The sequence below is a fragment of the Pongo abelii genome, chromosome 20, assembly GCF_028885655.2.
Source record: "Pongo abelii isolate AG06213 chromosome 20, NHGRI_mPonAbe1-v2.0_pri, whole genome shotgun sequence".
Taxonomy (NCBI): domain Eukaryota; kingdom Metazoa; phylum Chordata; class Mammalia; order Primates; family Hominidae; genus Pongo; species Pongo abelii.
The window spans coordinates 54,221,727-54,249,541 of NC_072005.2; the positions used below are offsets into that span (position 1 = coordinate 54,221,727).

General features: G+C 50.9%; 2 protein-coding genes across 8 annotated transcripts in view; both read right to left on the reverse strand.

The window, feature by feature from the left end:
- PLA2G4C (phospholipase A2 group IVC) overlaps window positions 1-11,553 on the reverse strand; it is a 65,907-nt gene extending 54,354 nt beyond the window's left edge. The window contains exons 1-4 of one of the 5 annotated variants that reach the window (XR_008516656.2): window positions 7,900-9,311; window positions 3,891-3,930; window positions 2,780-2,891; window positions 2,003-2,139 (exon numbers count right to left, since the gene is read on the reverse strand). Coding sequence is in view for 4 of the 5 variants with exons in the window: in XM_024237685.3 (XP_024093453.3) it covers window positions 2,003-2,139; window positions 2,780-2,860; window positions 3,891-3,930; window positions 7,900-7,928 (287 nt within the window). In the remaining variant the exon portion in view is untranslated. Of the gene's footprint in view, window positions 1-2,002; window positions 2,140-2,779; window positions 2,892-3,890; window positions 3,931-7,899 lie in introns of all 5 variants that reach the window. The other 4 variants (XM_024237685.3, XM_054540824.2, XM_054540823.2 and 1 more) reach the window with 4 other exon arrangements.
- A 1,306-nt stretch (window positions 11,554-12,859) lies between these two features.
- Window positions 12,860-27,815, reverse strand: part of LIG1 (DNA ligase 1) — a 54,195-nt gene continuing 39,239 nt past the window's right edge. For all 3 annotated transcript variants that reach the window (XM_024236522.3, XM_024236521.3, XM_024236520.3), the window contains 9 exons: window positions 25,527-25,637; window positions 24,895-24,966; window positions 20,796-20,940; window positions 20,556-20,638; window positions 18,775-18,927; window positions 16,789-16,842; window positions 15,060-15,203; window positions 13,288-13,380; window positions 12,860-13,147 (listed from right to left, as the gene is read on the reverse strand). In XM_024236522.3, coding sequence (XP_024092290.3) covers window positions 13,064-13,147; window positions 13,288-13,380; window positions 15,060-15,203; window positions 16,789-16,842; window positions 18,775-18,927; window positions 20,556-20,638; window positions 20,796-20,940; window positions 24,895-24,966; window positions 25,527-25,637 — 939 coding nt within the window. In that variant the 3' untranslated portion in view covers window positions 12,860-13,063. The remainder of the gene's footprint in view (window positions 13,148-13,287; window positions 13,381-15,059; window positions 15,204-16,788; window positions 16,843-18,774; window positions 18,928-20,555; window positions 20,639-20,795; window positions 20,941-24,894; window positions 24,967-25,526; window positions 25,638-27,815) is intronic.

Below are 27,815 nucleotides of genomic sequence, written 5' to 3' on the forward strand. Positions count from 1 at the left end.
CAGGTTGGGACCATTTGCATGTGTTTCATCATTTAATTCTCAAACAGCCCTGTGAGATCAGCACAGTTTGTTGCTGTCACATGTAAACCTTTAATAAGTGCTGGCTGCAAAAAACATTTGACTCTGATGAGGTCTTTCTCCCATCGTGCTCTCATTTTCCTGCCTGTGAAATGGAAGGATTGTCCCAGATGATTTTGAGTGCTCCTTTGAACTTGATCGTTCTGCAGTTATATTTATTTCATGTAAATTTTCCGTTTCCTCTGTGTGTCGCCCTCTCCATGAGGCAGGTGTTCCTGTGAAGGACCTCCTCGCACACATCCTTCCCCAGTCTTCATCGTCCACACTTACAATGCTCAACAGCGGAGGAAACCAAGGCACAAAGAAGTATGTCTGGGCTCATAACAGACCACGAAGGACAGCTCCAGGAACTAACCCAAAGCTGTTGAAATATAAGGCTTTCGTTGTTGTTGTTTGTAGAGATGGGGTCTTGCTATGTTGCCCAGGCTGGTCTTGAACTCCTGGGCTCAAGAGATCCTCCCACCTCGACCTCCCAAAGTACTGGGATTACAGGTGTGAGTCCCTGTGTCCAGCCAGGCCTCCCTTTTTAACCACAGCAGTCTCGGAAAGATTGCAGAAGAAATCATGTGGTTCCTATCTCAACAGCGCCCCCTGGGGTTCTGCAATGTGCAGTACGGCTAAACCCCCACGCCATGTCACTCAACATGTTAGATGAGTCTTGGAGGAATAGAGGGGTCCGGTGTGACTCTGCAGGACCTTTCCCACTCCCAAGCTCTGCAGCTCTGCTCTTCATGCTGTCGTCTCCATGAACCTCATCCTCCACATCCAGCTCAGAACCCAGCTCCAGATCAAACTTTGCGCACAGAAAGGAAAACAAATCAGGCCGGCCAGGCTCAACATTCATGCCTCTGCCCTGCCTATCTCACTCGAGCCTCTGCTGCTCTGCCTAGCCGTACCTCCTGCTCTGAAAATGTGCCAAGATCGATTAGTCATGTCTGCCCTGGGCTTGGCAACAAACACGCAGACACGAGTGTTTCATACCTGCCATCTGGGGCCTCCTGAATGAGACAGTCCTACACAGATTAATGCAATACTTTATCATAGAGGCTGATAAGTTAAAAGGGCTGTATTCTATCCACCTGCAGTGTGAAAAGTGCACCTGAACATGCAAATCCTCCTTTAATGTCAGAAGATAGTATTATTACGCTTTGTCCATGGCTTTGTGTAGTAAAGAAAGATACTTGGTGTTTTCCCCTGCTTCCTGGTGCAGAGTTCCTAAAACCCTTGGAATTTTCTTTTTTAGAAAATTTTTTTTTTTTTGAGACAGGGTCTCTCTGTCACCCAGGCTGGTGTGCAGTGGTGTGATTGTAGCTCAATGCAGCTTCAGCCTCCCAGGCTAAAGCAATCCTCCTGCCTCAACTTCCTGAGTAGCTGGGACCATAGGCATGCACCACCACGCCTGGCTAATTTTTTCACTTTTTGTAGAGACGGGGTCTTGCTATGTTGCCCAGCCTGGGTCTCAAACTCCTGGACTCAAGCGATCTTCCTGCCTCAGCCTCCCAAAGTGCTGGGATTACAGGCGTGAGCCACCACACCTGGCCCATCCTTTGTAATACACCAGCAATTGTAAGTAAAGCGTATTCCTGAGTTCTGTGAGCTATTCCAGTAAATTACTGAACATGAGGCGGAAGCTGTGGGAAACCCCAAACTATTGCCAGTCGGTCAGAAGCACCAGCAGCTAGGTAATTGCAACTCGTGTCTGAAGTGGGAGCAGTTTTTTGGGACTGAGCCCCTTTCACCTGTGGAATCTGACGTGAACTCCAGGTAGACAGCATCAGGATTGCTCAGAATTGTAGGACACCCAGCTAGTACCAGAGAGCTCGAGAAGCAGCGTTGGAATAAACCACACACATTTTGTGTCAGGAGGGAAAAAATAATCCCATTTATGTGTCAGAAAGCAATCTGAAACACGAGTGATGCTTACCAAGTGGATCCAGAGACCCCTGCAAGGTACGTGACAGCATCCAACAGGCCCTGTTCTTTCATCTCACTCAGGACACCAAGGCAGGCAATGTGAGCCCGCAGTCCTCCGCCTGAGCCCAGCACAGCAACAACTGGGGCCTAGGCATTGGGGAGAAAATCGGTCAGAGGTTCAGAGCCTGAGGATGGAGGTGGGAACAAGAAGAAGGGTACCTGGGGCTGGGCACCGTGGCTCACGCCTGTAATCCCAGCACATTGGGAGGCCGAGGCAGGTGGATCACTTGAGGTCAGGAGTTCAAGACCAACCTGGCCAACGTGGTAAAACCCCAGCTCTACTAAAAATACAAAAATTAGCTGGCCGTGGTGGCACACACCTGTAATCCCAGCTGCTCAGCGGGCTGATGCAGAATAGCTTGAACCTGGGAGGTGGAGGTTGCAGTGAGCCAAGATCATGCCACTGCACTCCAGCCTGGGTGACAGAGCGAGACCTTGTCTCAAAAAAAAAAAAAAAGAAAAGAAAAGAAAAGAAAGAAAAAAAGAAAAGAAAAAGAAAGGAGGAGGAGGAGAAGGAGAAGGAGAAAGAGACCTAGGATCTCCCTTAGGCAGGGGCAATGCCTGTCCCATAGAAGTTCATATCCTTCTATTTCTGTCCCATAGAAGTTCGTGTCCTTCTTATTTCCTCCCTTCGGTCCAGCTCTCCCTGGCTGAGATGGGCCCTGGACACTGGGCACAGAGGGGGCGATTCGGGGATGTCTGGGGCCACCCTCCTCCCCTCACTTACCTCATCGGCCTCAATGCTTAGCTTCTTCAGAGCTTTCAGCACATGAAGTCTTCGTCTCTCCACGGCCGCCTTTTCTTCTTTCTGGAGCCCAGGAATTATGGAAACCTCAGAGCTTCCCAGGAGAAAACACAAAGAAGTCCAGAAATTTCACAGGGAAAAGGGATAAAACACAGAATTTGACCTAAAACTGGGCTGTCCAAGCAGGTAGCCACCAGCCCACGGGTACACGGTTTCCTTTTGGGGTGAGGAAAATATTCTGAAACTAGATAGAGGTGATGGTTGTACAACACTGTGAATGCATTGAATGCCAGTCAATTATTCACTTTTCAAAATGGTTAATTTTGGGGCCAGATGCGGTGGCTCACACCTGTAATCCCAGCACTTTGGGAGGCTGAGGAGGGTGGATCACTTGAGCCCAGGAGTTCAAGACCAGCCTGGCCAACATGGTGACCTACCTACCTCCCTCCCTCCCTCCCCTTCCCTCCCCTCCCTCCCTTCCTTCCTTCCATCCTTCCTTCCTCCCCTCCCTCTTTCCCTCCCTCCCTCCCTCCCTTCCCTCTTTCCCTCCCTCCCTCCTTTCTTTCTCTCTCTCTCTCTCTTTTTTGAGACAGAGTCTGGCTCTGTTGCCCAGGCTGGAGGGCAGTGGCGCAATCTCAGTTCACTGCAACCTCCACCTCCCCGGTTCAATGATAAGACAGGGTCTTGCTCTGTTGCCCACCACCAGTGCGGTGGTGCAATCATAGCTTACTGCAGCCTTGAACACCAGGACTCAAGTGATCCTCATGTCTCAGCCTCCTACGTAGCTTGGACTACAGGTGTGTACCACTATGCTTGGCTAATTTTTAAAAATATTTTCTTTTATTGTAGAGATAGGGTTTCACCATGTTGCCCAGGCTAGTCTTGAACTCTGGGGCTCAAGAGATCTTCTTGCCTCAGCCACTAAAAGTGCTGGGGTTACAGGCATGGGCCACCATGTCCGACCTTCAGCTCTTTCCATCTATCTCCACCAAGCGAGAGGAACTGTCACAGCCCACACCTCTTGACACTCACTATGCATTCTATTACACAAACGCTCTGCTTCCCCATGGTGGTCAGCTCTGAGAGGACTTACCTTCCCATGGTGCACTGTGGTCAGAAACTTCTCAGTCCTCCTGCCAAAGAAATGGTTCTTCTTAGTCCTGTGCCCACTGTTGGGCTTAGCAAAGACAGTGGGGGAGGGCTGGGACTGTCACGGGCTCATGGGTTCTTCTTGTCCACTGCCCAGACAAAACCAATGCGAACAGCAGGTGTTGCAGCAAAGAGAGAGAGTTTAAGAAGCTCAGGAGCGGCCAAGCAAGGAGAATGGGAGAAATATTTCAAGCGCGTCTCTCTGAAAATTTGGAGGCTAGGGTTTTTCCTCTCTCTTTCTCTTTCTCTGCCTCTTCCTCTGTCGCTGTCTGTCTCTCTCTCTCTCTTTAGATGAAGTTTCCCTCTTGTTGCCCAGGCTGGAGTGCATCAGCATGATCTCGGCTCACTGCACCCTCCGCCTCCCGGCTTCAAGTGATTCTCCTGCCTCAGCCTCCTGAGTATCTGGGATTGCAGGCATGCACCACCACGCCCGGCTAATTTTTGTATTTTTAGTAGAGATGGGGTTTCTCCAGGTTGGCCAGGCTGGTCTTGAACTCCCGACCTCAGGTGATCCGCCCGCCTTGGCCTCCCAAAGTGCTGGGATTACAGGCGTGAGCCATCGCGCCTGGCCTGAGACTAGGGTTTTTTAAGGAAACTTTGGTGGGCAAGGGGCTGCGGGAACTGAAACAATTGATCGGCTATGGATGAAATCACAGGGGTGTCCAAAACTATCTTTGTATAGCTGAGTCAGTTCCTGGGAGTGGGTCTCAGGACCAGGTGGTAGCTCTTGGTCTGCCAAAATGCTCACTCTGAAAACTATCTCAAAGACAAGTTCTTTTTTTAAAAACAAAAACAAAAACGAAACGAAACATTATTGCCAGGAGCAGTGGCTCACGCCTGTAATCCCAGTACTTTGGGAGGCCGAGGCAGGCAGATCACTTGAGGTCAGGAGTGACCAGAAGACAAGTGTGAGCCCTCTGTCATGCCTGAACAGGGCCCCTAGAGGGCCCCTTGGTCTAGGGGTAACACCAGAGTCTGGGAAGACGCACATTGCCTAGCGGACCTTGGTCTAGCGGTTGCGTCAGTGCCTAGAGACCGGGAAAGGGAGTCTCCCTTTCCCTGGGGGAGTTAGAGAAGACTCTGCTCCACCGCCTCTTGTGGAGGGCCTGAGTGATGTTAGGCCCGCCCGCAGTTATCCAGAGGCCTAACCGTCTCCCTGAGATGCTGTGCTTCAGTGGTCACGCTCCTGTTTCACTTTCCTGTTCCACTCTGTACACCTGGCTCCACCCTCTAGATAGCAGTAGCAGAATTAGTGAAAGTACTAAAATATTAAAGTCTTTGATCTTTCTGAAAAGAACATAAAAGAAATAATGACGTAAGCTGTCCTCTCTCTCTATGCCTTGGCTACCTAACAGGGAAGGGCCCCCGTCCAGTGGACACGTGACTCACGTGACCTTATCAATCACTGGAGATGACTCACACTCCTTACTCTGCCCCTTAATATCCAATAAATAACAGCGCAGCCAGGCATTTGGGGCCACTATCAGTCTCCGCGTCTTGGTGGTAGTGGTCCCCCAGGCCCAGCTGTCTTTTCTTCTATCTCTTTGTCTTGTGTCTTCATTTCTACGATCTCTCGTCTCCACACATGGGGAGAAAGACCCACAGACCCTGCAGGGCTGGTCCCTACAGTGGCGCAATCATAGCTCACTGCAGCCTCCAACTCTTGGGCTCAAGCAATCCTCCTGCCTTGGCCTCCTGAGTAGCTGGGACTAGAGGCGTGTGCCACCATGTCTGGCAAAGTTTTAATTTTTTTGTAGAGATTGAGGTCTCACTATGTTGCCCAGGCTGGTCTCATTCTCCTGGGCTCATGCAGTCCTCCTGCCTCAGTCTCCCAACAAGTGGGGATTACAGGTGTTAGCTACCACACCCCACTAAAAAGATGAGTTCTGTGTTTCACAATAGTGATATTATTTATAGGAGTAGCTGGGGAAATTATAAATCATGTGACCCCTGGTTACATGACTCTGGAGGACATATAGAAAAGGAAGCTAAGGGATGGCAGGTCATTGTTCAACCCACGACTGTTCTTTAGCAAAGTTCCAGCACCTTCATGATTCTAACCTTGTATTATGAATGTGGCTTCAGGCCAGGCGCAGTGGCTCATGACTGTAATCCCAGCACCTTAAGAGGCCGAGGTGGGAGGATCACTTGAGGTCAGGAGTTGGAGACCAGCCTGGCCAACATGGTGAAACCTTATCTCTACTAAAAATACAAAAGTCACCTGGGCATGGTAGCGGCCGCCTGTAATCCCAGCTACTCAGGAGGCTGAGGGAGGAGAATCACTTGAACTCAGGAGGTGGAGGTGCCAGTGAGCAGAGATCATGCCATTGCACTCCAGTCTGGGCAACAAGAGTGAAACTCTGTCTCAAAAATAAATAAATAAATAAATAAATAAATAAATAAATAAATAAATAAATAAAAAGTAAATGAATGTGGCTTCAATCTCTCAACAAGGACTGGGGGTCAGTTTTCTTTGTCTCAAAGTTTAACTATGAATTAAATTCCTCTCATGGTAATTTTGGCCTCTGCACTAGAATAAGAAAAAAAAAAATCTAGCCTGTGAGGTTAGAAACAAGATGGTCAGTCATGTTAGCTTTCTCTCATTACTTACATTTCTGCGAAGGCAGTTTCAAGACCCCCCTTATGAAATTAATCAGCTTCCCCTCACCACCTCCAAATTCATATGTTGGACTTGTAACCCCCAGAACCTCAGAATGTGACTATACTTGGACATAGGATTCTTTTTCGTTGTTTGCTTTTTGAGACAGGGTCTTGCTTTGTCACCCAGGCTGGAGTGCAGTAGTGTGATCATGGCTCACTGCAGCCTCAGCCTCCTGGGCTCAAGGGAGCCTCTCACCTCAGCCTCCCGAGTAGCTGGAAGTGCAGGTACATGCTACCATCTCCAGCTAAATTTTTTATGTTTTGTAGAGATCAGGTCTTGTTATGTCACCCAGGCTGGTCTTGAACTCCTAGGCTCAAGAGAGCTTTCCACCTTGGCTTCCCAAAACGCTGGGATTATAGGCATGAGTCATCGCACTCGGCTAGATATAGGCTCTTAAAGAGGTGACTAAGTTAAAGTGGGGTCCTGAGGGTGGCCTGGAATTTGGTTTGATTGGTTTATTTTATTTTATTTTATTTTATTTTATTTTGAGACGGAGTCTCGCTTTGTGCCCTAGGCTGGAGTGCAGTGGCGCAATCTCGGCTCACTGCAAGCTCCGCCTCCCGGGCTCACGCCATTCTCCTGCCTCAGCCTCCCGAGTAGCTGGGACTACAGGCGCCCACCACCACGCCCAGCTAATTTTTTGCATTTTTAGTTGAGACGGGGTTTCACTGCGTTAGCCAGGATGGTCTCGATCTCCTGACCTCATGATCCGCCCGCCTCGTCCTCCCAAAGTGCTGGGATTACAGGCGTGAGCCACCGCGCCCGGCCTGATTGGTTTTATAAGGAGAGATTAGGGCCTCTGCAAGAGGCTTCAGGAGAAACCAACCCTGCCAACACCTCGATCTTGGACTTCTAGCTTCCAGAGTGTTAGAAAATAAATTCCTGGCCGGGCGCGGTGGCTCACGCCTGTAATCCCAGCACTTTGGAAGGCCGAGTGGGGTGGATCACGAGGTCAGGAGTTTGAGACCAGCCTGGCCAACATGGTGAAACCCCGTCTCTACTAAAAATACAAAAATTAGCCGGGTGTGGTGGTGGGTGCCTGTAATCCCAGCTACTCGGGAGGTTGAGGCAGGAGAATCGCTTGAACCCGGGAGGCGGAGCTTGCAGTGAGCCGAGATCGCGTCACTGCACTCCAGCCTGGGCGACAGAGCGAGATTGTCTCAAAAAAAAAAAAAAGAAAAGAAAAGAAAAAAGAAAAAGAAATCCTGTTATTTAATCACACCCAATCCCTGGTACTTCGTTATGGCCGCCCCAGCGGGATGAAACAGCCCTCCCTGCCCCCGCGGCTTGCCTGAGCCTGGGTCTGGGGCGTGTGCGCATGCGCGGTGGAGCTGGTACTCCGGAATCCGGGGCGGAGGCTTGGGCTCCCTGCGCTTAGCGATGTAGTCGCTGGACAGCTCCTTCTGCCGGAATCTCCGTGGGTGAAGACTGCGGGGATCCTCGGTGCCAAAGCTTCTGTGGTCCTCCTGCTTTCCTTTTCCCCCTGTGGGAGGAGGTCGCGGGCTGGAGGTGTTTCCTCCTGGTCCTGAGCAGGGCCAACCTGGAGGTAAAATGGCCCCTGCGCTTTTATACAGCCCTCCTCGGCTTGTGGGCCCTGCTTGGTTGCTCCAGCTTTTTCAGCTGTTCCAGAGCTCACCCGGAGCTATTTTCATCGGTGGAATCACGTGGAGGCCTGGGACTTTCCAGGCTTCCTTAATGATGTCACCCTTCTGTCATTAGGCACCCGAGACCAGTATTCAAAAAAAGGATGTTGTCGTTATATAACTACATTGGAGATAAGTATTCCTCAAAACAGATTAGGTAATCTTCCTATGCAACTAGCTGTCTAATAACCATCATGTATAATATCATACTCAAATACCCAGAAAAAGAAGTATTGAGGCCAGGCGTGGTGGCTCACGCCTGTAATCCTAGCACTTTGGGAGGCTGAGGCAGTTGGATCACGTGAAGTCACAAGTTCGAGACCAGCCTGGCCAACATGGTGAAACACCTTCTCTACTAAAAATACAAAAATTAGCTTGGCATGGTGGTGTGTGCCTGTAATCCCAGCTACTACTCGGGGGGCTGAGGCAGGTGCTTCATCCTGGGAGGTGGAGGTTGCAGTGAGCCAGATCCTTAGGGCCAACTCTGGTTCATTTAATGTCCACTTTTAGAAAATCTGTGAGCTCCATCCACAGTGAAGGTTTGAAGCCCAGACGTGGCCTCCCAACAGGGTACCACATTTCCCAGCACCTTTGCAGCTAGGTGTGGTCACGTGAGCGAGTTATGTGGTCATGTGACTGAGTTCCAGTCAGTGCAATGGAGCATCTGTGGGGAGCACCGCTTCCAAGAGTGGTTCCTAGAAACCTCCCTCACTACCCTCCTGCGCAGTCTTCCTGAAGCCCAGCACTAAGTGTCATCCCAACTTGATGGGTTTTGAATTACTTTTTTTTTTTTTTTTGAGATGGAGTCTTGCTCTTTGTCGCCCAGGCTGGAGTGCAGTGGTGCGATCTCAGCTCACGGCAACCTCCGTCTCCTGGGTTCAAGAGATTCTCCTACCTCAGCCTCCCGAGTAGCTGGGAATATAGGCATCTGCCACCACGCCTGGCTAATTATTTTTGTATTTTTAGTAGAGACAGAGTTTCACCATGTTGGCCAGGCTGGCTCGAACCGCTGAACTCAAGTGATCTACCTGCCTCGGCTTCCCAAAGTGCTGGGATTACAGGCACGAGCCTCCGCACCCGGCCTGAATTCTTATTTTTTAAAAATAGATATGAGGTCGTAGTCCTAGCACTTTGGGAGGCCAAGGCAGGAGTATCACCAATTTTAGAACAGGATTTCACCAGGGGGGAAGATGGTCTCCCCTGCTCCCCCTAACGCCAGGCTCACCTCTTCAGTGCCCGCAATTCCAGCCATCGCAGGATCTTTTCACTCCTAGACCTGACCATGCCACTGCCCCACCTGCGGGATAAGGTTCCACACCTCACAGGAGCTCATGAGGCTCTCCATAGTATAGTTAGTAGTTGTAGATGCAGGGTCAAGGAGCTGATGGCATGGACCAAACCCTGGCCTACCACTTCCTAGATAGTGGACCTAGGGAAGGTAACTTACATCCCTGCGCCCCTCAGTGTCCTCACCTGTTAAATGGGGAGAATAAAAGTACCTACCTGGTGGAGCCATCATGAGGATCACTGAGGAGTGACGATGACCCTGACTAGCTCTAGCAGAAGGACATGGCGGCCGTGTGTGGCAGATGTGTTCCTGGGGCCCTGCACCGGTGCAGGGAGGAAGAGCCAAGCCCAAAGGAACCATGGTCTCCACGCAGAGCCAGACAGTGATGTGGGGATCCCCTGACATACAATATTTAAATACGTATTTTTTTTTTTGCCTTAAACATTTTATTTGAAATTGAAACACAAATGCACACTAATTTGCCAGTTCTTTAAGGCAGAGCTGTATCAGGAACTCTGAGCTATGAGAAACAAAAGTCTTTTTAAATTTTTTTTTTGAGACGGAGTTTTACTCTTGTTGCCCAGGCTGGAGTGCAATGGCTCGATCTCGGCTCACTGAAACCTCCTCCTCCCGGGTTCAAGCGATTCTCCTGCCTCAACCTCCTGAGTAGCTGGGAGTAACAGGCATGTGCCACTACGCCCGGCTAATTTTGTATTTTTAGTGGAGACGGGGTTTCTCCATGTTGGTCAGGCTGGTCTTGAACTCTCGACCTCAGGTGATCTGCCCACCTCAGCCTCCCGAAGTGCTGGGATGACAGGCATAAGTCACTTCGCCCGGCTGAAAGCGATGTTTTAGAGTGGCATAATCGCCCTGGGACTTATTCTTCCCTACCCCCATAAACAAAAGCCCACAGTTAGGCAGCTGCTGCCCTTGGCTCGCCGGTTTAGGGTCGTCAGGAGAGTTTGTTACTCTCCTTGTTCCTCATCATTACGAGATGGTGACTTGGCTCCAGCCATCATCTCTAGTCAAGGCAGGAGGAGGAGAGGAGCTGCCACAACCAGGGCTGTCCTTTTTGGTCAGGAAAGATGTTTCTCCAGAAGCCCCCAGCAGCCCCTGTGCTTATGTCCCCTGGGTCTGCCCACACAGGGCCACAGGGCCACTGCTAGCCCCAAGGAGAATGGGAAGGCAATGTTGTATTCTTGGTCTATGACAAATAGAAACAAAACGCCCAAGAGATTGTGTGCACAAGAGACGATGGAGACACAGGAAGAGAGACAGGGAGGGTGAGTCACAGTGACAGACAGCAAAGTAAGCCCGGCACAGACTTGCACGGCAGAGAGCAAGGCCTCGCAGATACAGAGAACGAAGGGGAGACAGGGCGGGTGGGAGACAAGGGCAGAGGAACCTGATGAGAGAGAAGGGAAGAAGGGAGGGCAGATGTGAGAGGCAGAAAGAGTGTGAGGGGCAGGGGACGGCTAGGAGCCCTTTGTCCCTCCTGCGGGAGTATCAGGACATCCTGACACTCTCATGTCCAGAAGCTCATGTTCCACGCTGGGCCCCAAGGTCAGAGGCCTCCTGCTCTAGAAGACCCAAGCCTGGGCCCCACTCCGAGTGCAGCTGTTTTCCCCAACCCAGCCCCGTGGTGCCCAGGGCTGGGTGGGTGTCCCAGGCATCCCGCTTGCCTTGTCTGACCATTTCCCAATGGTTTTCCTCTAAGATATCATCCCACGTGGGGTGGCTGGAATAATAACAGCCCCCAGAGATATCCAGGTCTTAACTGCTGAAATCTTTGATGTGATCTATTTTTTTTTTTTTTGAGATGGAGTCTCGCTCTGTTGCCCAGGCTGGAATGCAGTGGCACGGTCTTGGGTCACTGCAACCTCTGTCTCCCAGATTCAAGTGATCCTTCTGCCTCAGCCCCACTAGTACCTGGGATTACAGGCACGCACCACCATGCCCGGCTAATTTTTGTATTTTTAGTAGAGACGGGGTTTTGCCATGTTGGCCAGGCTGGTCTCGAACTCCTGACCTCAGGTGATCCACCTGCCTCAGCCTCCCAAAGTGCTGGGATTACAGGCGTGAGCCACCACGCCTGGCCCTTTTACATTTTTATTAATTTTTATTAATTGTATTAATAAAATTAGAGGAGATGAAGTCTGGCTGTGTTGCACAAGCTAGTCTTGAACTCCTGGCTTCAAGTGATCCTCCCACCTCACCCTCCTCAAGTCCTCCCCAAGGCGTGAGCCACTGTGCCCGGCCTCTGTGAATGTGCGATCTTATGTGACTAAAGGGACTTTGGGATTGAGTTAGGATCCTGAAATAAGATTATCCTGGATCATCCAGGGGGCCCTAAATGTAACCACTTGAGTGCTTGGAAGAGAGAAACAGAGATCTGAAGGAAAGGACATGACCTGATGACCTCAGGAGAGAGATTTGCAGGCACGATGCTGCTGGCTTTGAGGACGGAGGAAGAAGCCATGAGCCTAGGAACCAGGTGGCCTCTGGAAGCTGGAAAAAGCAAGGACACAGTTTCTCTCCTGGAGCTCCCAGAAGGAACCGGCCCTGCCACCACTTTGATCTTAGCCCAGTAAAACTGAATTAGAACTTCTGACCTCCGAAACTGTAGGAGAATACATCTGTGTTATTTTAAGACACTGCATTTGTCTTCCTTAACAGGGCTCACGATGGTGCCTCCCTGTGGGATGGCTGGAAGGTTAAACAAGTTAAAAAATATATGTATGTAAAGATTTTAGACTACTGCTGTCCAGTACAAGTAAATAAAATATTTGGTATGGCTGGGTGTGGTGGCTCACGCCTGTAATCCCAGCACTTAGGGGGGCCGAGGCGGGTGGATCGCTTGAGGCCAGGAGTTCAAGACCAGCCTGGCCAACATGGCGAAACCCCATCTCTACTAAAAATACAAAAATTAGCCGGGCGTGGTGTCACATTCCTGTAATCCCAGCTACATGGGAGGCTGAGGCAGGAGAATCACTTGAACCGGGAAGGTGGAGGTTGCAGTGAGCTGAGATCTCGTCATCGCACTCCAGCCTGGGCAACAGAGCGAGACTCTGTCTCAAAATCAAAACAAAATAAAACAAATTTGCATCCTCTGTCATGCTGGCCACCTGTCAAGGGCTCGAGCATTGCAGGTGGCCAGTGGCAGTCACACTGCACAGAGCAGATACAGAAGACGCCCACCACTACAGGCAGTTCCATGGCTGGTACTGGCTCTGGCAGTTCCTAGGCCACGGCTACATGCTATGCAGGTGACATCCATGAGAGCTTTGCTCCCAGAGCTCAGCACAGACCTTGTCACAAAGTAGCTATCCAATAATTATTTATTGAAAGAAATGATGGGATGAATCCCAGACTCCGGAGTAAGCCACCCCCTCACACACACACCCCTCCCCTGACTCTCAAAAACCACAGCCTACCACAGCACATTTGCTAAAAAGCAAAGGCAATAATAACCCTGGGTTCCGTCCAACTCATGCCCTGTACCCAGGCCCTAGGAGGGCGAGGGCTTAGTAGGTATCTTCAGGGTCAGAGCCTGAGTCCTCGCCTTGTTGGTTCTGAATCTGACTTTGCTTCCGGTACAAACAGGCCACCTGCGGAGAGAGGGTGGGACAGGGTGGTCAGAAGCTCCCTGGCTGCTCCCACCTCCACAAGGTTCCAGAGAGGCCACCACGCTAAAAAGCTGGTAGGGCCAAGCAGCTGGGCGGCCCACCCCTGCTTCCCAGGGCCTCACCTGGGCACTGGTGGTGGCCTGCTCCGGCTGCTTGTCTTCACGGACTCGAATAAACCGAGGGAAGCGAAGGGAGATCCCCTTGTCACTATCCACCTGCGGAAGCGGGATGGAGACTCCTGCAGTCCAGCCCCAGCGACTCCCTGCTCAGTCTCCTCCCTCCTCCACTCTGGACTGCTTCCTGATCCACACGAGGGGGCCGAACGATGGGTTGTCATAAGGATTAAACAAGTTGACAAAGTGCTTGGAACCGTACCCGGGGCACAGTAAGTGCTTAAGAAATGCCGCCTGTTGGCCGGGCGCGGTAGCTCACGCCTGTAATCCCAGCACTTTGGGAGGCCAAGGTGGGTGGATCACGAGGTCAGGAGATCGAGACTATCCTGGCTAACACGGTGAAACCCCACCTCTACTAAAAATACAAAAAGAAATTAGCTGGGTGTGGGGGTGGGTGCCTGTAGTCCCAGCTACTCGGGAAGCTGGGGCAGGAGAATGGTGTGAACCCAGGAGGTGTGGAGCTTGCAGTGAGCTGAGATTGTGCCACTGCACTCCAGCCTGGGCGACAGAGCGAGACTCCAACTCAAAAAAAAAAAAAAAATGCCACCTGCTACAGCCGTTACGATAATGATGGTAATTCGGGCTGAGAGGCTGAACTATGGGGCCAGGGCATGGGTTCTAGAACCTGACTGTGGGATTCCAATCCCAGCTCCCAACTCTCAGGACCCACGTGATCCAGGGGCAGTTACTCAGGCTCTCTAGGGTTCTACATCCTCACCTGTAAAATGGAGATGTTTGTGTCACTATGTCTTAGGGATTTTGAGAGGATTAAATGAGTGTCTATGAGTGACATGCTGATGACCACACAGCACCCGCTGCACAGCAAGGGCCGGATACACACCGGCTCCTGTCCCTTGTTACTAAGGGTCCCTGGCTCTCTAACGTGCAGCATGGTAAAAACATTTTTAAAAATTAGATCAAAAATGTAAGTTCTTGGCTGGGCATGGTGGCTCACGCCTGTAATCCCAGCACTTTGGGAGGCCGAGGTGGGCAGATCACTTGAGGCCAGGTGTTTGTGACCAGCCTAGCCAACATGGTGAAACCCCGTCTCTACAGGCACAGGTCACCATACCCAGCTAATTTTTGTATTTTTTGGTAGAGGTGGGGTTTCACCATGTTGGTCAGGCTGGTCTTGAACTCCTGACCTCAAGTGATCTGCCTGCCTTGGCCTCCCAAAGTGCTGGGATTACAGGCATGAGCCACTGTGCTTGGCCTGGGAATTCTTTTATTTAAGAAAATAATTTTTTTTTTTCTTTTTTTGAGACAGAGTCTTGCTTTGTCACCCAGGATGGAGTACAGTGGTGTGATCTCGGCTCACTGCAATCTCTACCTCCCAGGTTCAGGCGATTCTCCTGCCTCAGCCTCCTGGGTAGCTGGGACTACAGGCACCCGCCACCACACATGGCTAATTTTTGTATTTTTGGTAGAGATGGGGTTTCACCATGTTGGCCAGGCTGGCCTTGAACTCCTGACCTCAAGTGATCTGCCTGCCTTGGTCTCCCAAAGTGCTGGGATTACAGGCAAGAGCCCCCATGCCCAGCCCATTTTTAAAGAAAAAAGGTTTTGACCTTTTTTATCTGACACTCAAATAAAATGCAAGCTCATCTTCCTGATCCTTACCTGGAAGAGCAGACGTGAGCTAAGGTCCCCTCCCTACTCTGCTCTCTGTGTGCCCGCCCAGAATCCCACACAGGGCCACGCCCAGGTCCTCTGCCACTCACCAGGCCCCGCGCAGCAGGGTAGATGGGGGAGAGGGAGAGGTCAGCACACTTCACCTCCCACACGGCGCTGGGGTCCAGCCAGTGGTCGGGAATCATAGCACCATCTATCCGCACGTAAGGGCGTGGGCTGGGCAGCACCAGGGCCTGCAGTGAGCAGAGGAAGAGAGGAACAGAGGGTCTGGAATCTCAAAGTCAAGGCCAAGTGTTGGAGGGCTGGGGAGAGGGAGGAAGGGAAAAAAACAGACACCCCCTAGAAGTAAACAGAAATAGAAAGTGAAAGAAGGGAAAAGAAACAAGACACCCCCTTGAAGTAAACAGAAATAGAAATAGAAACAAAGTGAAAGAAGGGAAAAGAAACAAGACACCCCCTTGAAGTAAACAGAAATAGAAATAGAAACAGAAAGTGAAAGAAGGAAAAAGAAACAAGACCCCCTTGAAGTAAAAAGCTGGGAAAGGTGGGAGTTGGGAGGAATGGGAGATGGAAAGAAATGAAAGGCCCTGGGGGCTGAAGCAGGACATTAAAGACAAAAAGAGGCAGAGAAAGGGCCAGAGATCTGGAGGAAGGAGACAGAGACACAGTGGGACAGGGACAGAGATGTAGAGAGAGAAGGCAATGGAGAGAGAGAACCAAAGAATGGGACAGAGATGGTGTCAGGGTCCGTGTGTCCCCACCCACATCTCGTCTTGAATAGCTCCCATAATCCCCATGTGTCATGGAGGGACCTGGTGGGAGGTAACTGAACGATGGGGGCAGGTTTTTCCTGTGCTGTTCTCGTGATAGTGAGGAAGTCTCACAAGATCTCACGGCTTTATAAAAGGCAGTTCCCCTGCACATACTCTCTTGCCTGGCGCCATGTAAGATGTGCCTTTGCTCCTCTTTTGCCTTCTGCCATGACTATGAGGCCTCCCCAAACGTGTGGAACTGTGAGTCCAGGAAATCTCTTTTTATAAATGACCCAGTTTTTTTTTTTTTTTTTTTTTTTTTGAGACAGAGTCTCACTCTGTTTCCCAGGCTGGAGTGCAATGGCATGATTTTAGCTCACTGCAACCTCTGTGTCCCGGGTTCAAGCAATTCTTCTGCCTCAGCCTCCTGAGTAGCTGGGATTACAGGCATGCGCCACCACACCCAGCTAATTTTTCTATTTTTAGTAGAGAAGGGGTTTCACCATGTTGGTCAGGCTGGTCTTGAACTCCTGACCTCAGGTGATTCACCCACCTTGGCCTCCCAAAGTGTTGGGATTATAGGCATGAGCCACCACGCCCGGCAAGTCTTGGGTTATTTCTTCATAGCAGTATGAGTATGAAAATAAACTAATACAGATCCAATATGTAGGACAGACACTCATGCCTGAAATGCCTGTGACCATGACAACATACATTCACATTGATCAGGGCTCACAGGCACTTCACAAGGAGCAGCTATGGCACCTGCTGTGTCCTGTGGCTAACCCCTGATGTGAATGAGGCACAGGGCTTAGGGAGGTGAGGCTCCTTGAGCAGGATCACCAGCTAGTAGCCGGCAGTGCTGAGACATGAACCCGGAGATGCTGGACTCCAAAGCCAGCTCCACTGCCTGCTGGACTACAAAGCCAGCTCCACTGCCTGCTGCCCTCCTGCCCACACCTGGAGCCCCAAGATGGTGGAAGCCAAGAGCCCTGCATGGAAGGACTGTGCTGTCAGGGGCAGAGGGGAGAGGGGTGGAGGCTGAGGCGCAGCCGCCATGGCTCACCTTGAGGCTCTGGTGATGCTCCTCCAGCTCCTCGTCGCTGAAGCCAGTTCCAAGCTGCAGGGAGGAAGCGGGAGGTCAGAGGCTCAGCCGGCCACAGGCCCAGCACTTGCTCCTGCCATCTAAAGCTGTGTACACTCGTAGCCCCCACCCCCTTCTGGTCTACGCAGTATCCACAGAAAACCAGGGAAGTAGGGAGCTGGGGGTGTGGAGCATCCAGCCAGAGACTCCCGGGTGGGAATGCTCTCCCAGCAGGCCTGCTGTGAACCACTCCCTGTCTTCCGCTTTATGGAGAAACTCTTGCTGCTTCCACTGACTCCCTGGCCCCAGGAAGTCACTCCCTTATGCCCACCCACATCCTCACTGCCCAGTAACTGGCTGTCCTCACTTCCAGTTTTTTTTTTTTTTTTTGAGACAGGGTCTAGCTCTGTCACCCAGGCTGGAGTGCAGTGGTGCAATCTTGGCTCACTGCAACCTCCACCTCCTGGGCTCAAGCGATCCTCCTACCTCAGCCTCCCAAGTAGCTGGGACCACAGGCCTGCGCCACCACGCCTGGCTAATTTTTTTTAAAAGTTTTTGTAGAGGTACGGTCTCACTTGTTGCCCAGGCTGGTCTCGAACTCCTGGGCTCAAGTGATCCTCCCGCCTCAGCCTCCCGAAGTGCTGGGATTACAGGCGTGAGTCGCCATGCCCGGCCCATCTCCAATGTTAACATTGCCAAGAGCTTCTTTCACCTACCAAAATAGGAAAGGCTAAAAACTAGCAGTAATGCTCGATGCTGGCAGATACGCAGCAAGTGGGCAATAACGACTGATATAAACGTCACCTGGAAAGCCCCTTTTGCATTGAGAGTCTTAAGGATTTTTTTTGCCTTTTGTCCTGACAATAGCTCGTTTAAAAATCTATTCTAAATAATGCAAAATGGTGGCAATGTAGATTGGTGGCCAAAATATTTGTGAATTATAAAAATCACTTCTGTCGCTGATCATTTAGCTTAACGGACACTAAGTAATCACGTTACCCATAAGAACAAAGCTGGCAACAACTTGCCCACACAGCCACAGGGAGCTGTTTCAGGGCACTGGGGCATAGCACTTGAAAATTCTTGTGCAGGCATTCAAGTCCTGTTGCCATATTGCTTAAGGGCATATATAACATTGAAAATAAAGTACTTCCACGGTAAAAAGGCAGAAAATAAAATTACTCATAGAGAAGGATCACAACTTTGCAAAAATGTAAATAAAACATTCCCTCAAATGTCACTACTGTGTGTCTCTGGGCGGTGGGATTCTAGGTGATATTTTGTTCTGTTTCTGTGGCAAAAGACCCAGATTTGTTGGAGAGGGGAATATGGGAAATACATAAGAAAATCTAGTCCAAAATGTGCACAGCTTTAAGAAAAACTTTAACTTGAAAAAAAGTAAATCACTTCACATTTCCCAGAATTCCTTCCGGCTAGGGGTGGGCCATGGAGCAAAGTGATGAGTAACAGAACTTGAGCAGAAGGTGTTCACTGGCTGAGGCTGACTCAGGGTCCAACCCCCTTTGCTCCTTCCTGGTGCGTGGAGCAGGCACAGCCATGAGGGCTGGAACTCCTGCAGCCACATTGTGATGATGAGGCCAGAGGCACACGACAAAAAAAAAAAAAAAAAACGTGGGGAGAGACAGGAGGAACCTGAATCCCTAATGGCATCAGACTGCCCCCTCCACACTTCTCATTTCATAAGAAAAACCCTTTTCTACCACTATTTGTAGCTAATCTCAATCTCTCACTGACACACATTCCTGACATCTTTCTATCCCAGCCCGTTTTTCTATATGAAGCAAGAGTTGCTTATAGAACCAGAAAAAGTAAATAAAAACTGGGGAGAACGAATCCTTCGCAGGGGGATGTGAGCGCCCCTCGGTCTGGGTTGTGCAATAGGAAGTCCCCCCGGGAGTCTAATCTCCTTCCCTCCTGCTTCTGTCATCAGCCCCAGTCCCCCAGGACCTTGCATATGGCCTGCAGCTCCTCACTGTCCTCGTCGTAGGAGGCCAACAGGAAGCCCCCGTACCGGCCGGCCCGCTTCCCCCGGCCCAGGTAGGCGCCGATCACCACCAGGTCCAGGGTGTCACCCACGCCATCAAGGTAGTCCTTCTTCAGCTGGGAGAAGGGGAGGCAAGAGATGAGAAGGGGGAGCGCCCAAGGCGGGGGCCTCACTGCTGGGCAGGGGCTCCTTGGTGGACTGAGGAGGGACTGGAGGTAAGTCTGAAGGGAACTTCCAGAAGGAACCCCAAGGATGGCCCCTGGGAAGAGCCTGGACATGGGAAGGGTTTCTAGGTTTAAATAAGAACAAATGGGGCCAGGCGCGGTGGCTCACGCCTATAATCCCAGCACTTTGGGAGGCTGTGGAGGGGAAGTGGGGGGGGTGGATCACCTGAGATCGTGAGTTCGAGAACAGCCTGACCAACATGGAGAAACCCTGTCTCTACTAAAAATACAAAATTAGCCGGGCGTGGTGGCGTGTGCCTGTAATCCCAGCCACTCGGGAGGCTGAGGCAGGGGAATCGCTTGAACCCGGGAGGTGGAGGTTGCAGTGAGCCGAGATCATGTCATTGCACTCCAGCCTGGGCAATGAGAGCGAAACTCCGTCTCAAAATAAATAAATAAATAAATAAATAAGAACAAACGGGAAACGCAGGCGGGATCGATGGGACCTCAGGAGTCAGCCTTGTCGCCCTCCTTCTCTCAGGACAGAGACGTGGCCAACTCACTCTGGCCACTCCTCCAAAGGGAGAGCATTTTCCCATTCATTCAGACACGTTCACTAAGTGCTAACCATGTGCCAGGCAGCAGCTCAGCCTTGGGGGCACAACAGTGCAATTTCCTGAGACAGGAAAGGTCTGTGCTGGAGGGAAACCAGCCAGACAGACATAAGTACACAGGAAGAGCAGGTCAGCAGGCCTGGCCGGCTCAGTGCCACAGTGCCTCCCGCTCCGGTCCCCTTGTCCACCCCTCACTGCCCCCTCCACTCAAACATCCATCAACTCTTACTAATGACAGGCTCCTGCTCGCTGGCCCTCAACACACCCGTCCTCCACTCAAGGGGAAACCCCAGGAGCTTCACACAATGATAACCTGACTGTGACTCCCGGCACGGAACCTCCACTGACTTCCTGAAACCCTCAAGAGGAAGATCCAGCTTTATCTCACAGTGGCCCCAGGTGCTGTCATCTGGGGCCTGCTCCCCACTCTGAGCTCACCTCGCGCCTCGCCTGCCCTTGCTCCCTGCACACGCAGAGCCTGCTCCTCCCTCAGGGTCTCTGCACCGGGGTTCTCCTCCCTAGTGCTCTGTCCCTCACCTTGGGAAAGGCTCTTTCCTGATCACCCGGGGCACTCCCAGCCCCTCCTTGCTAGTCCGGAGCTGACTTGCTTTTGTTCATGGTGCCCACTCCTGCCTGTCTTTCTCTTATTCATGTCCTGGCTGAATTCCTGCCCAAGAGCCTGGCCCAACACGGGCAGCAGGCTCAGGAGAGAGAACCCTCATCTACGCTGTACCTCGTGGGATCTGCGGGGCTCAGGCTGGGGCTGTTCTCAATCAGAACTCGTGAGCAAGGGCTTGCAGCAGGGAGAAGGTCTGAATTCGGCTTCAGCAGGGGGCTGGGGTGGGATTGTGAAAAGGGGCCCTGAGCTCAGACAGGGTACACAGTGGAGGCTCGAAATCCACTGCCCAGCTGGGACAGACCTCCAGACCCGGGGCGGGGAAGGCCTGGTTGGGGGGCGGGAATCACCTTGAGCCAGTTGTGCGATCTCTTGGCAATCTCGTAGGTGGCATCAACATCCAGGGTCTTCACCATCAGCCCCTCGCAGGAGTCTGAGGGAGACACAGAAGCGTGGTCCTTGGGAAGCCCTGGCTCATAAGCGCTGGAGCAGGCAGGATTCTGGTCAAACGGTCCAGGACTGGGGACAGGCTGGGAGGCCGGGGTCAGCGCAAGCTGCAGACCTCGGGAGAGAAGAGTGAGCACCCTCACCTTTCACCGACTGCTCCAGGAACTCAGCGATCTGCTCGACGTCCTTGGTGTCCAGGGAGGTGGCGAAGACAAACTCGCCCTCCGTCTCCACAAAGTTCTCCCGGAGCAGCTGCCGGCGCCGGGAAAGGGGCTCACGTACCAGGGACTGCAGGGCCAGGGAGGAGAAGAGAGATGAGACATCTTTGTGAAAATAGACAATAAGCCCTAAATGTGAGGCGAACAGGACATGTGTGGGTCACAACTAGTGACAGGGTTCGTGGAAAGCCTTGAGAGGGAAGAACCCCAATGTCAGAAGGATTCTGAGAGCTTAAAGCATGGGGCTAGTCACTGGCAAGAGGGCCCGACACCATTTAGAGTCGGTGACTTCAGGAGCATCAGACGGGGGGCTGCGGCCTCACTGGAGCTTGAATTAACACTTTATGGGCATCTCATCAGTTTTTTTTTTTTTTTTGAGATGGAATCTCGCTCTGTCGCCCAGGGTGGAGTGCAGAGGTGCGATCTTGGCTCACTGCAGCCTCCGCCTCCTGAATTCAAGCGGCTGTCTTGCGTCGGCCTCCCAAGTAGCTGGGACTACAGGTGCACGTCACAAGCGATCCACCCACCTCAGCTTCCCAAAGTGTTGGGATTACAGGCATGAGCCACTGCACCCGGCCTCATCCCCAAGATAATTAAAAAAGAAAAAAAAAAAAAAGTCCTCCTTTCCTTAGAATTCCAAAAGTTTTCACTGAGTTTTTCCAGTACATTTACAGTTTTGTGTTTTGCTTTGAAATCAGTTCCAGCTGGACCTTGCAAGAGTGTGTGTCAGAGAGGAAGGGGGTGATCTGAATGTTTTTAAACAAAGGACAAAGCAGTTGTCTCCACATATCAACACTGACTAATCCGTCTTGTGGCTTTGAATTGCTTTTCTCTTTTGTTTGATTGGTTCCCATCCACGCGCAGTGTTTCTGGTCTGCGCTTTGCTCAGGGCTTCTCTGTGTTGATGTTAAACTACCTTCACCGCTTGCCCTCCAGGGGGACATTCACGTGTTTTCCATCGACAGTTTTTTTCTGTTGTAAAATTGTGTTCATGAACATTTTGTATGAAAAGAAGAGAGAGAGGAGCCACAAGGGTTAAGCAGGTACAATTTATCTGGGGTCAGACCATTTCAGGTTTACATCCCAGCCACACACTTCCTAGCTGGTGACTTCAGGCAAGCGTTTACCTCTGTGCACCTCAGAGCTCCCGTCTGTAAAATGCAGCAATACCTACTCAGGGCATGTCTGGGAAGATCAGCTGAGCCCGTGCTACCCAGTGTAGCCGCCACCAGCCATGTGTAGCAATTGAGCCCTTGAAATGTAGCAAGTTCAATCTGAGATGTGCTAAGGGCAAAACAGTCATGGGCTTTAGAAGACTTAATCCAAGAAAAGAGTGTAAAATTCCATGTTATTAATTTCTTATATTCATCACACATTGAAAGGATAATATCTTAGACACTGGATTAAAGAAAATATGATTTTATCTGTTTCTTCTTACCTTTTAATATGGCCAGTAGAAGCTCTAAAATTAGAAATGTAGGCTACTGCAGTGGCTCATACCTGTTATCTCAGTGCTTTGGGAGGCGGAGGTGGGTGGATCACCTGAGGTCAGGAGTTCAACACCAGCCTGGCCAACATGGTGAAACCCCGACTTTACTAAAAATGCACAAATTAGTTGGATGTGGTGGTGGGTGCCTGTAATCCCAGCTACTTGGGAGGCTGACACAGGCGAATCACTTGACTGCCAGAGGCGGAGGTTGCAGTGAGCCAAGATCACACCACTGCATTCCAGCCTGGGTGACAGAGTGAGACTGTCTCAAAAAAAAAAAAAAAAAATCTTGGGGATGAGGACACATTAAAGAGAAAAAAAATGATATACTTGACTACATAAAAACAGTTCATCCTTGTTCAACTACTACTAATAAAAAAATTTGTAAAAGTAATAGCTCAAACAAGTCCTATACAGCAAAATAGGCCATCAACAAAGTTTAAAGAAGGAATATTTGAAGGAATGAGAAGAAATATTTGAAATGCTCATGGGAGACAAAGGAACCAGCTGAGCAGGGATGATCAAATCCTGCAGAAAAATGCACAAAGTATCCAGCGTTTGGAAAGCACCTGATGCTTGATTTTCCTCTCCCCAGATATCACAGTAAACAAAAATCAGACTCCAACTGTCTTCCTACAGTAATTTCATGCAGTGAAACATCAGTTTGCATCATAAAATTGGGAGTTTGGGCACCGAAGGCATCTCTGCATTAGAACCACTACCAGCTCCACCTGTCCCGGCGAAGGACAGATGGACCTAACAGAGAAAAAACGTTTTCAGACCTGGAAGACATGAGTGAGAACCCACCAGACAGGCAGGCAAAAGACACGCGGAGGCAAGTCACGGAACAAATGCACGCAGCCAACAAACCTGAAAAGATGATTGATCATCAATATTCATTAATAAGACAGAAGTTACCAAGTTATCACAAGATCGTTGTTCATCTACCAGATTATCATCTGGGATGGGCCGGGCGTGGTGGCTCACGCCTGTAAATCCCAGCACTTTGGGAGGCTGAGGAGGGCAGATCACGATGTCAGGAGACCATCATGGCCAACATGGTGAAACACTGTCTCTAATAAAATACAAAAAATTAGCCAGGCGTGGTGGTGCGTGCCTGTAATCCCAGCTACTCGGGAGGCTGAGGCAGGGGAATCACTTGAACCCAGGAGGCGGAGGTTGCAGTGAGCCGAGATCATGCCACTGCACTCCAGCCTGGGCAACAGAGTGAGACTCCGTTGCAAAAAATAAATAAATAAATAAATAAATAAAGATTATCTGGGATGATGATGATTGCAGCTAATTTTTTTTGAGAGCTTCCATGTACTAGCTACTGAGTTCCACACCCCTGTCCCACCGTTTAGCCCTCACCCTAACAGATAAGGCACCTGCCACTGTTAGCTCCTTACTGTAGATCAAGAAACTGACACAAAGAGAGGCTGAGTCATTCATCCGTAGCCACGCCGCTAGGAAGGTTAGGGCTGGGATATGAAGGCGTGTGGCCTGGCTCCAGATTCCTGACACCCTAAAGCAAGCTGTTCTCAAACTGTTGTCTTGAGACCTCTTTACACTCTTAAAAATTATTCAAGGCCAGGCATGGTGGCTCACGCCTGTAATCCCAGCACTTTGGGAGGCCAAGGTGGGCAGATCACCTGAGGTCAAGAGTTCGAGACCAGCCTGGCCAACATGGTGAAACCCCATCTCTACTAAAAATACAAAAATTAGCTGGGCCTGGTGGCGCACATCTGTAATCCCAGCTACTTGGGAGGCTGAGGCAGGAGAATCGCTTGAACCTGGGAGGAGGCAGTTGTAGTGAGCTGAGATCGCTCGTGCCACTGTACTCCAGCTTGGGTGACTGAGCAAGACTCTTATCTCAAAAAAAAAAAATTATTCAAGACTCACTCCATAGAGCTTGTTCATGTAGGTTACATAATATTATAGTTATACCTATTAGAAATTTAAAATGAGAAATTAAAAAAATAAATCCAATATGCTAACCCAAATAATTTTTTTTTTTTTTTTTTAATAGACACAAGGTCTTTCTATATTGCCCAGACTGGTCTTGAACTCCTGGGCTCAAGAGATCCTCCCGCCTCCCAAAGTGCTGGGATTACAGGTGTGAGCCACAGTGCCTGGCTCTAAATAACATATTTTGATGAAACATAACCTATGTTTTGAAAAAGTGGTGAGACTAGAGGCATTATTTTACACTTTTGCAAATCCTCTAATATCTGGCTTAACAGAGGCTGGATTCTCCTACGTGTTTCTGCGACACTCTTCTCATTGCAGGACCTGAGGAAGATGCACCTCACGCCAACGTGGAGTTGGAAAGAGAGGGACCTCGGAGATGTCCTTGAAAGAGTCTTAAGGAACCTCAGGGGTCCTCAGACCACACTTTGAGAACTGCTGCCCAAGTGTGGCCTCCTGGCCGTGTGAAGTGGCAGAGTCGGAAATGGAAGTCAGATGGGCAGCTGCCAGGCTCACACCCCACCCCATCACCCCTCAGCTGCCCCTGGACAGGAAGCTGGAACTCACCTCTCCATTGAGGTAGATGAGGTCGAAGGCGTACAAACACACCTGCACCTGGATCTCCGACGCATCCACCTCCTGGGTTGGGGCACAACGGAGTTCGTGAGTGCAGGAAGGTGAGACGGGGCACTGTGCCTGAGGCCGACAGCATTCATCTACCGGTCTCCCTCTCACCCCACCTAACTGGCTGCCCATCTGTGAGGGCAGCCATGCTGCTGGCTCCAGGTGCTGGATCCTAACGGCTCTCAGCTAATTCCGACAACCTCATTCCCCTTCACCAGATATTTGCTCTCCTAGCCTTTTCTGCAGCTAATGGCAGTAACATGGCACAGTTCTGGCCAATGAGATGGAAAAGGGGAAACCTGTGGGGTACAGGTTGTGGGGGTTTCCAGAACAGATCTTCTTTCATAGAAAAACAACAGAGATGCAGGAAAAGGGCCCTTCCCCTCTTCCTACGTGGGATGCTGGGATGAGAATGTGATGGCTGGAGCTGTGGCAGCCATTCTGCAGAAGGCTGAGAGAACTGCATCCAGACTGACACTCTGCCCTTCTGGGCACTGGGCAGGACCTGCAGCCAGGACTGGGCGGAAGATGAGGAATTATGGGGCCTTGGCAGGCAGTGGAGCGGGTGATGCTACCTTGCGTTTGCGGGTGGTGAGCACTTGGAATGGCTGGATCTGCTTCTTTTCATGGTCCCAAGCCACAGCTTCGGTGTCCAGGATAAAGGATGTGACCGATGGAAGTTTAATCTGAAAAGTGAAGGGAGAGACCCAGGGCCTGTGAGAGGTGGAGGATGAGGTGGAAAGACAAACACGGGGAAATAAATTCCCTTTTCCTTCTGCAGCTCTCAAGATGCACTAACAAAGAGGCACGTGCACACAGATGCTTTTCTCTTATTCCCCACCAAGAGCAGACAGAAACTAATGTCTCTGAGAATGAAATATTTGGTCCCACAAGCTGGAAACCCAGGAGCTCTTGTCATCTCCCTCCTCCTGTCACCCACATTCAGTTCCTCAGTGAACTTGATTTCCTAAGCCGTCCACTTCCCACGTCCTCAGCCCCGCCTACTGGGCTTCCCTGTCCTGCACCGACCCCCTCCAATCCAGCTTCCCCATAGCAGCCAGGGTGACACTGGCAAGCCCCAAATCCGATCACAGCACCTCCCTGCTAAAAACCATCCCCGTGATTCCCCAAAGCTGTGGGGACTCTCCCGGGTCAGCCTGGGTTGTCCCTCGCCTCACCTGGCCCCCTGAGCCTCTCTTCACCCCAGCACGTGAGCCTCTCTGTTTCTCAAATAAATAGGTAATGTCTCTTCCACCACTGGGCCTTTGCACGTGCTGTTCCCTCTAGAACCCCTGCCCCTGTCTGTCTCCTCCACTGGGAAGCCTTCTTTTCCCTCAAGGGAACACTGTTGCCCAAGCCGGGAGCAGCATTCATGTTGTATCCTGGAGCCAGGTAGCTTCCCTGACACCAAGTCTAAGCCACGCCTGTTTCTTTTTGAGTCAGAGTCTAGCTCTGTCACCCAGGCTGCAGTGCAGTGGCGCGATCTCGGCTCACTGCAACCTCCGCCTCCCAGGCTCAAGCAATTCTCCTGCCTCAGCCTCCAGTGTAGCTGGGATTACAGGCACATGCCACCATGCCTGGCTAAGTTTTGTATTTTAGTAGAAACAGGGTTTCACTATGTTGGCCAGGCTGGTCTCGAGCTCCTGACCTCAAGTGATCTGCCTGCTTTGGCCTCCCAAAGTGCTGGGATTACAGGCATGAGCCACCACGCCTGGCCTCTTTTCTTTTTTGAGACAGTCTCCCACTGTTGTCCAGCCTGGTGTGCAGTGGTGCAATCTCCGCTTAGTGCAGCCTCTGCCTCCCAGGTTCAAGTGATTCTCCTGCCTCAGCCTCCCAAGTAGCTGGGACTACAGGAGCATGCCACCACACCCGGCTAATTTCTGTATTTTTAGTAGAGTCAGGGTTTCGTCATGCTGGCCAGCCTGGTCTCGAACTCCTAACCTCCAGTGATTCGCCCGCCTTGGCCTCCCAAAGTGCTGGGATTACAGGAGCCACTGCAACCGGCCAGGCCTGTTTGTTACATAGGCTCACAGAATGCTGGTCCTTTCCCGTGGAGCCCGGATCTCCACGTATAATTACAGAGCCAACTGCAGGACTCCCTGGTGAAGGTCTGCCTGCTCTGCTGGGCTGTGAGCTCAGTGAGGCTACACTCCCAGCCTCCAGCACGGGACCTAGCTCGGAGCAGATGCCCAGTAAATACTTGCTGAACAAATGAGCAAAAGCAGCCAGATGCAAAAGACTAGTGCCGTATTATACCACCAACAGGAAGCTCTAGAACAGGTAAAACCAACCTGTGGCGACAAAAAAGCAGACTTGGGGTTCCCTCTGGCGCATGCATGGTGTGGGGCAGAGGAGGAGGCCTTGCTTGGCTAGGGACACGAGGAAATATTTGATTTTTTATTTTTATTTTTTTGAGATGGAGTCTTACTGTCACCCAGGCTGGAGTACAGTGGCCCGATCTCAGCTCACTGCAACCTCCGCCTCCTGGGTTCAAGTTATTCTCCTGCCTCAGCCTCCTGAGTAGCTGGGATTATGGGGCACCTGTCACCATGCTCAGCTAATTTTTGTATTTTTAGTATAGACGGGGTTTCACCATGTCAGCGAGGCTGGTCTTGAACTCCTGACCTCAGGTGATCCACCCGCCTCAGCCTCCCAAAGTGCTGGGATTACAGGCATGGGCCACCGCGCCCAGTGGAAATATGATAGAATGATGAGAATGTGGAAATATTTTACACGTTTATTGGGGTGTTGGTTACTTGGGTGTACGAACTTTTCAAAACTCATCAAACAGCATAGCGCACACTGAAAATCACTAACTTTTAGGGAAATTACATCTTAAGAAAATCGATTTAAAAAACAGTGCT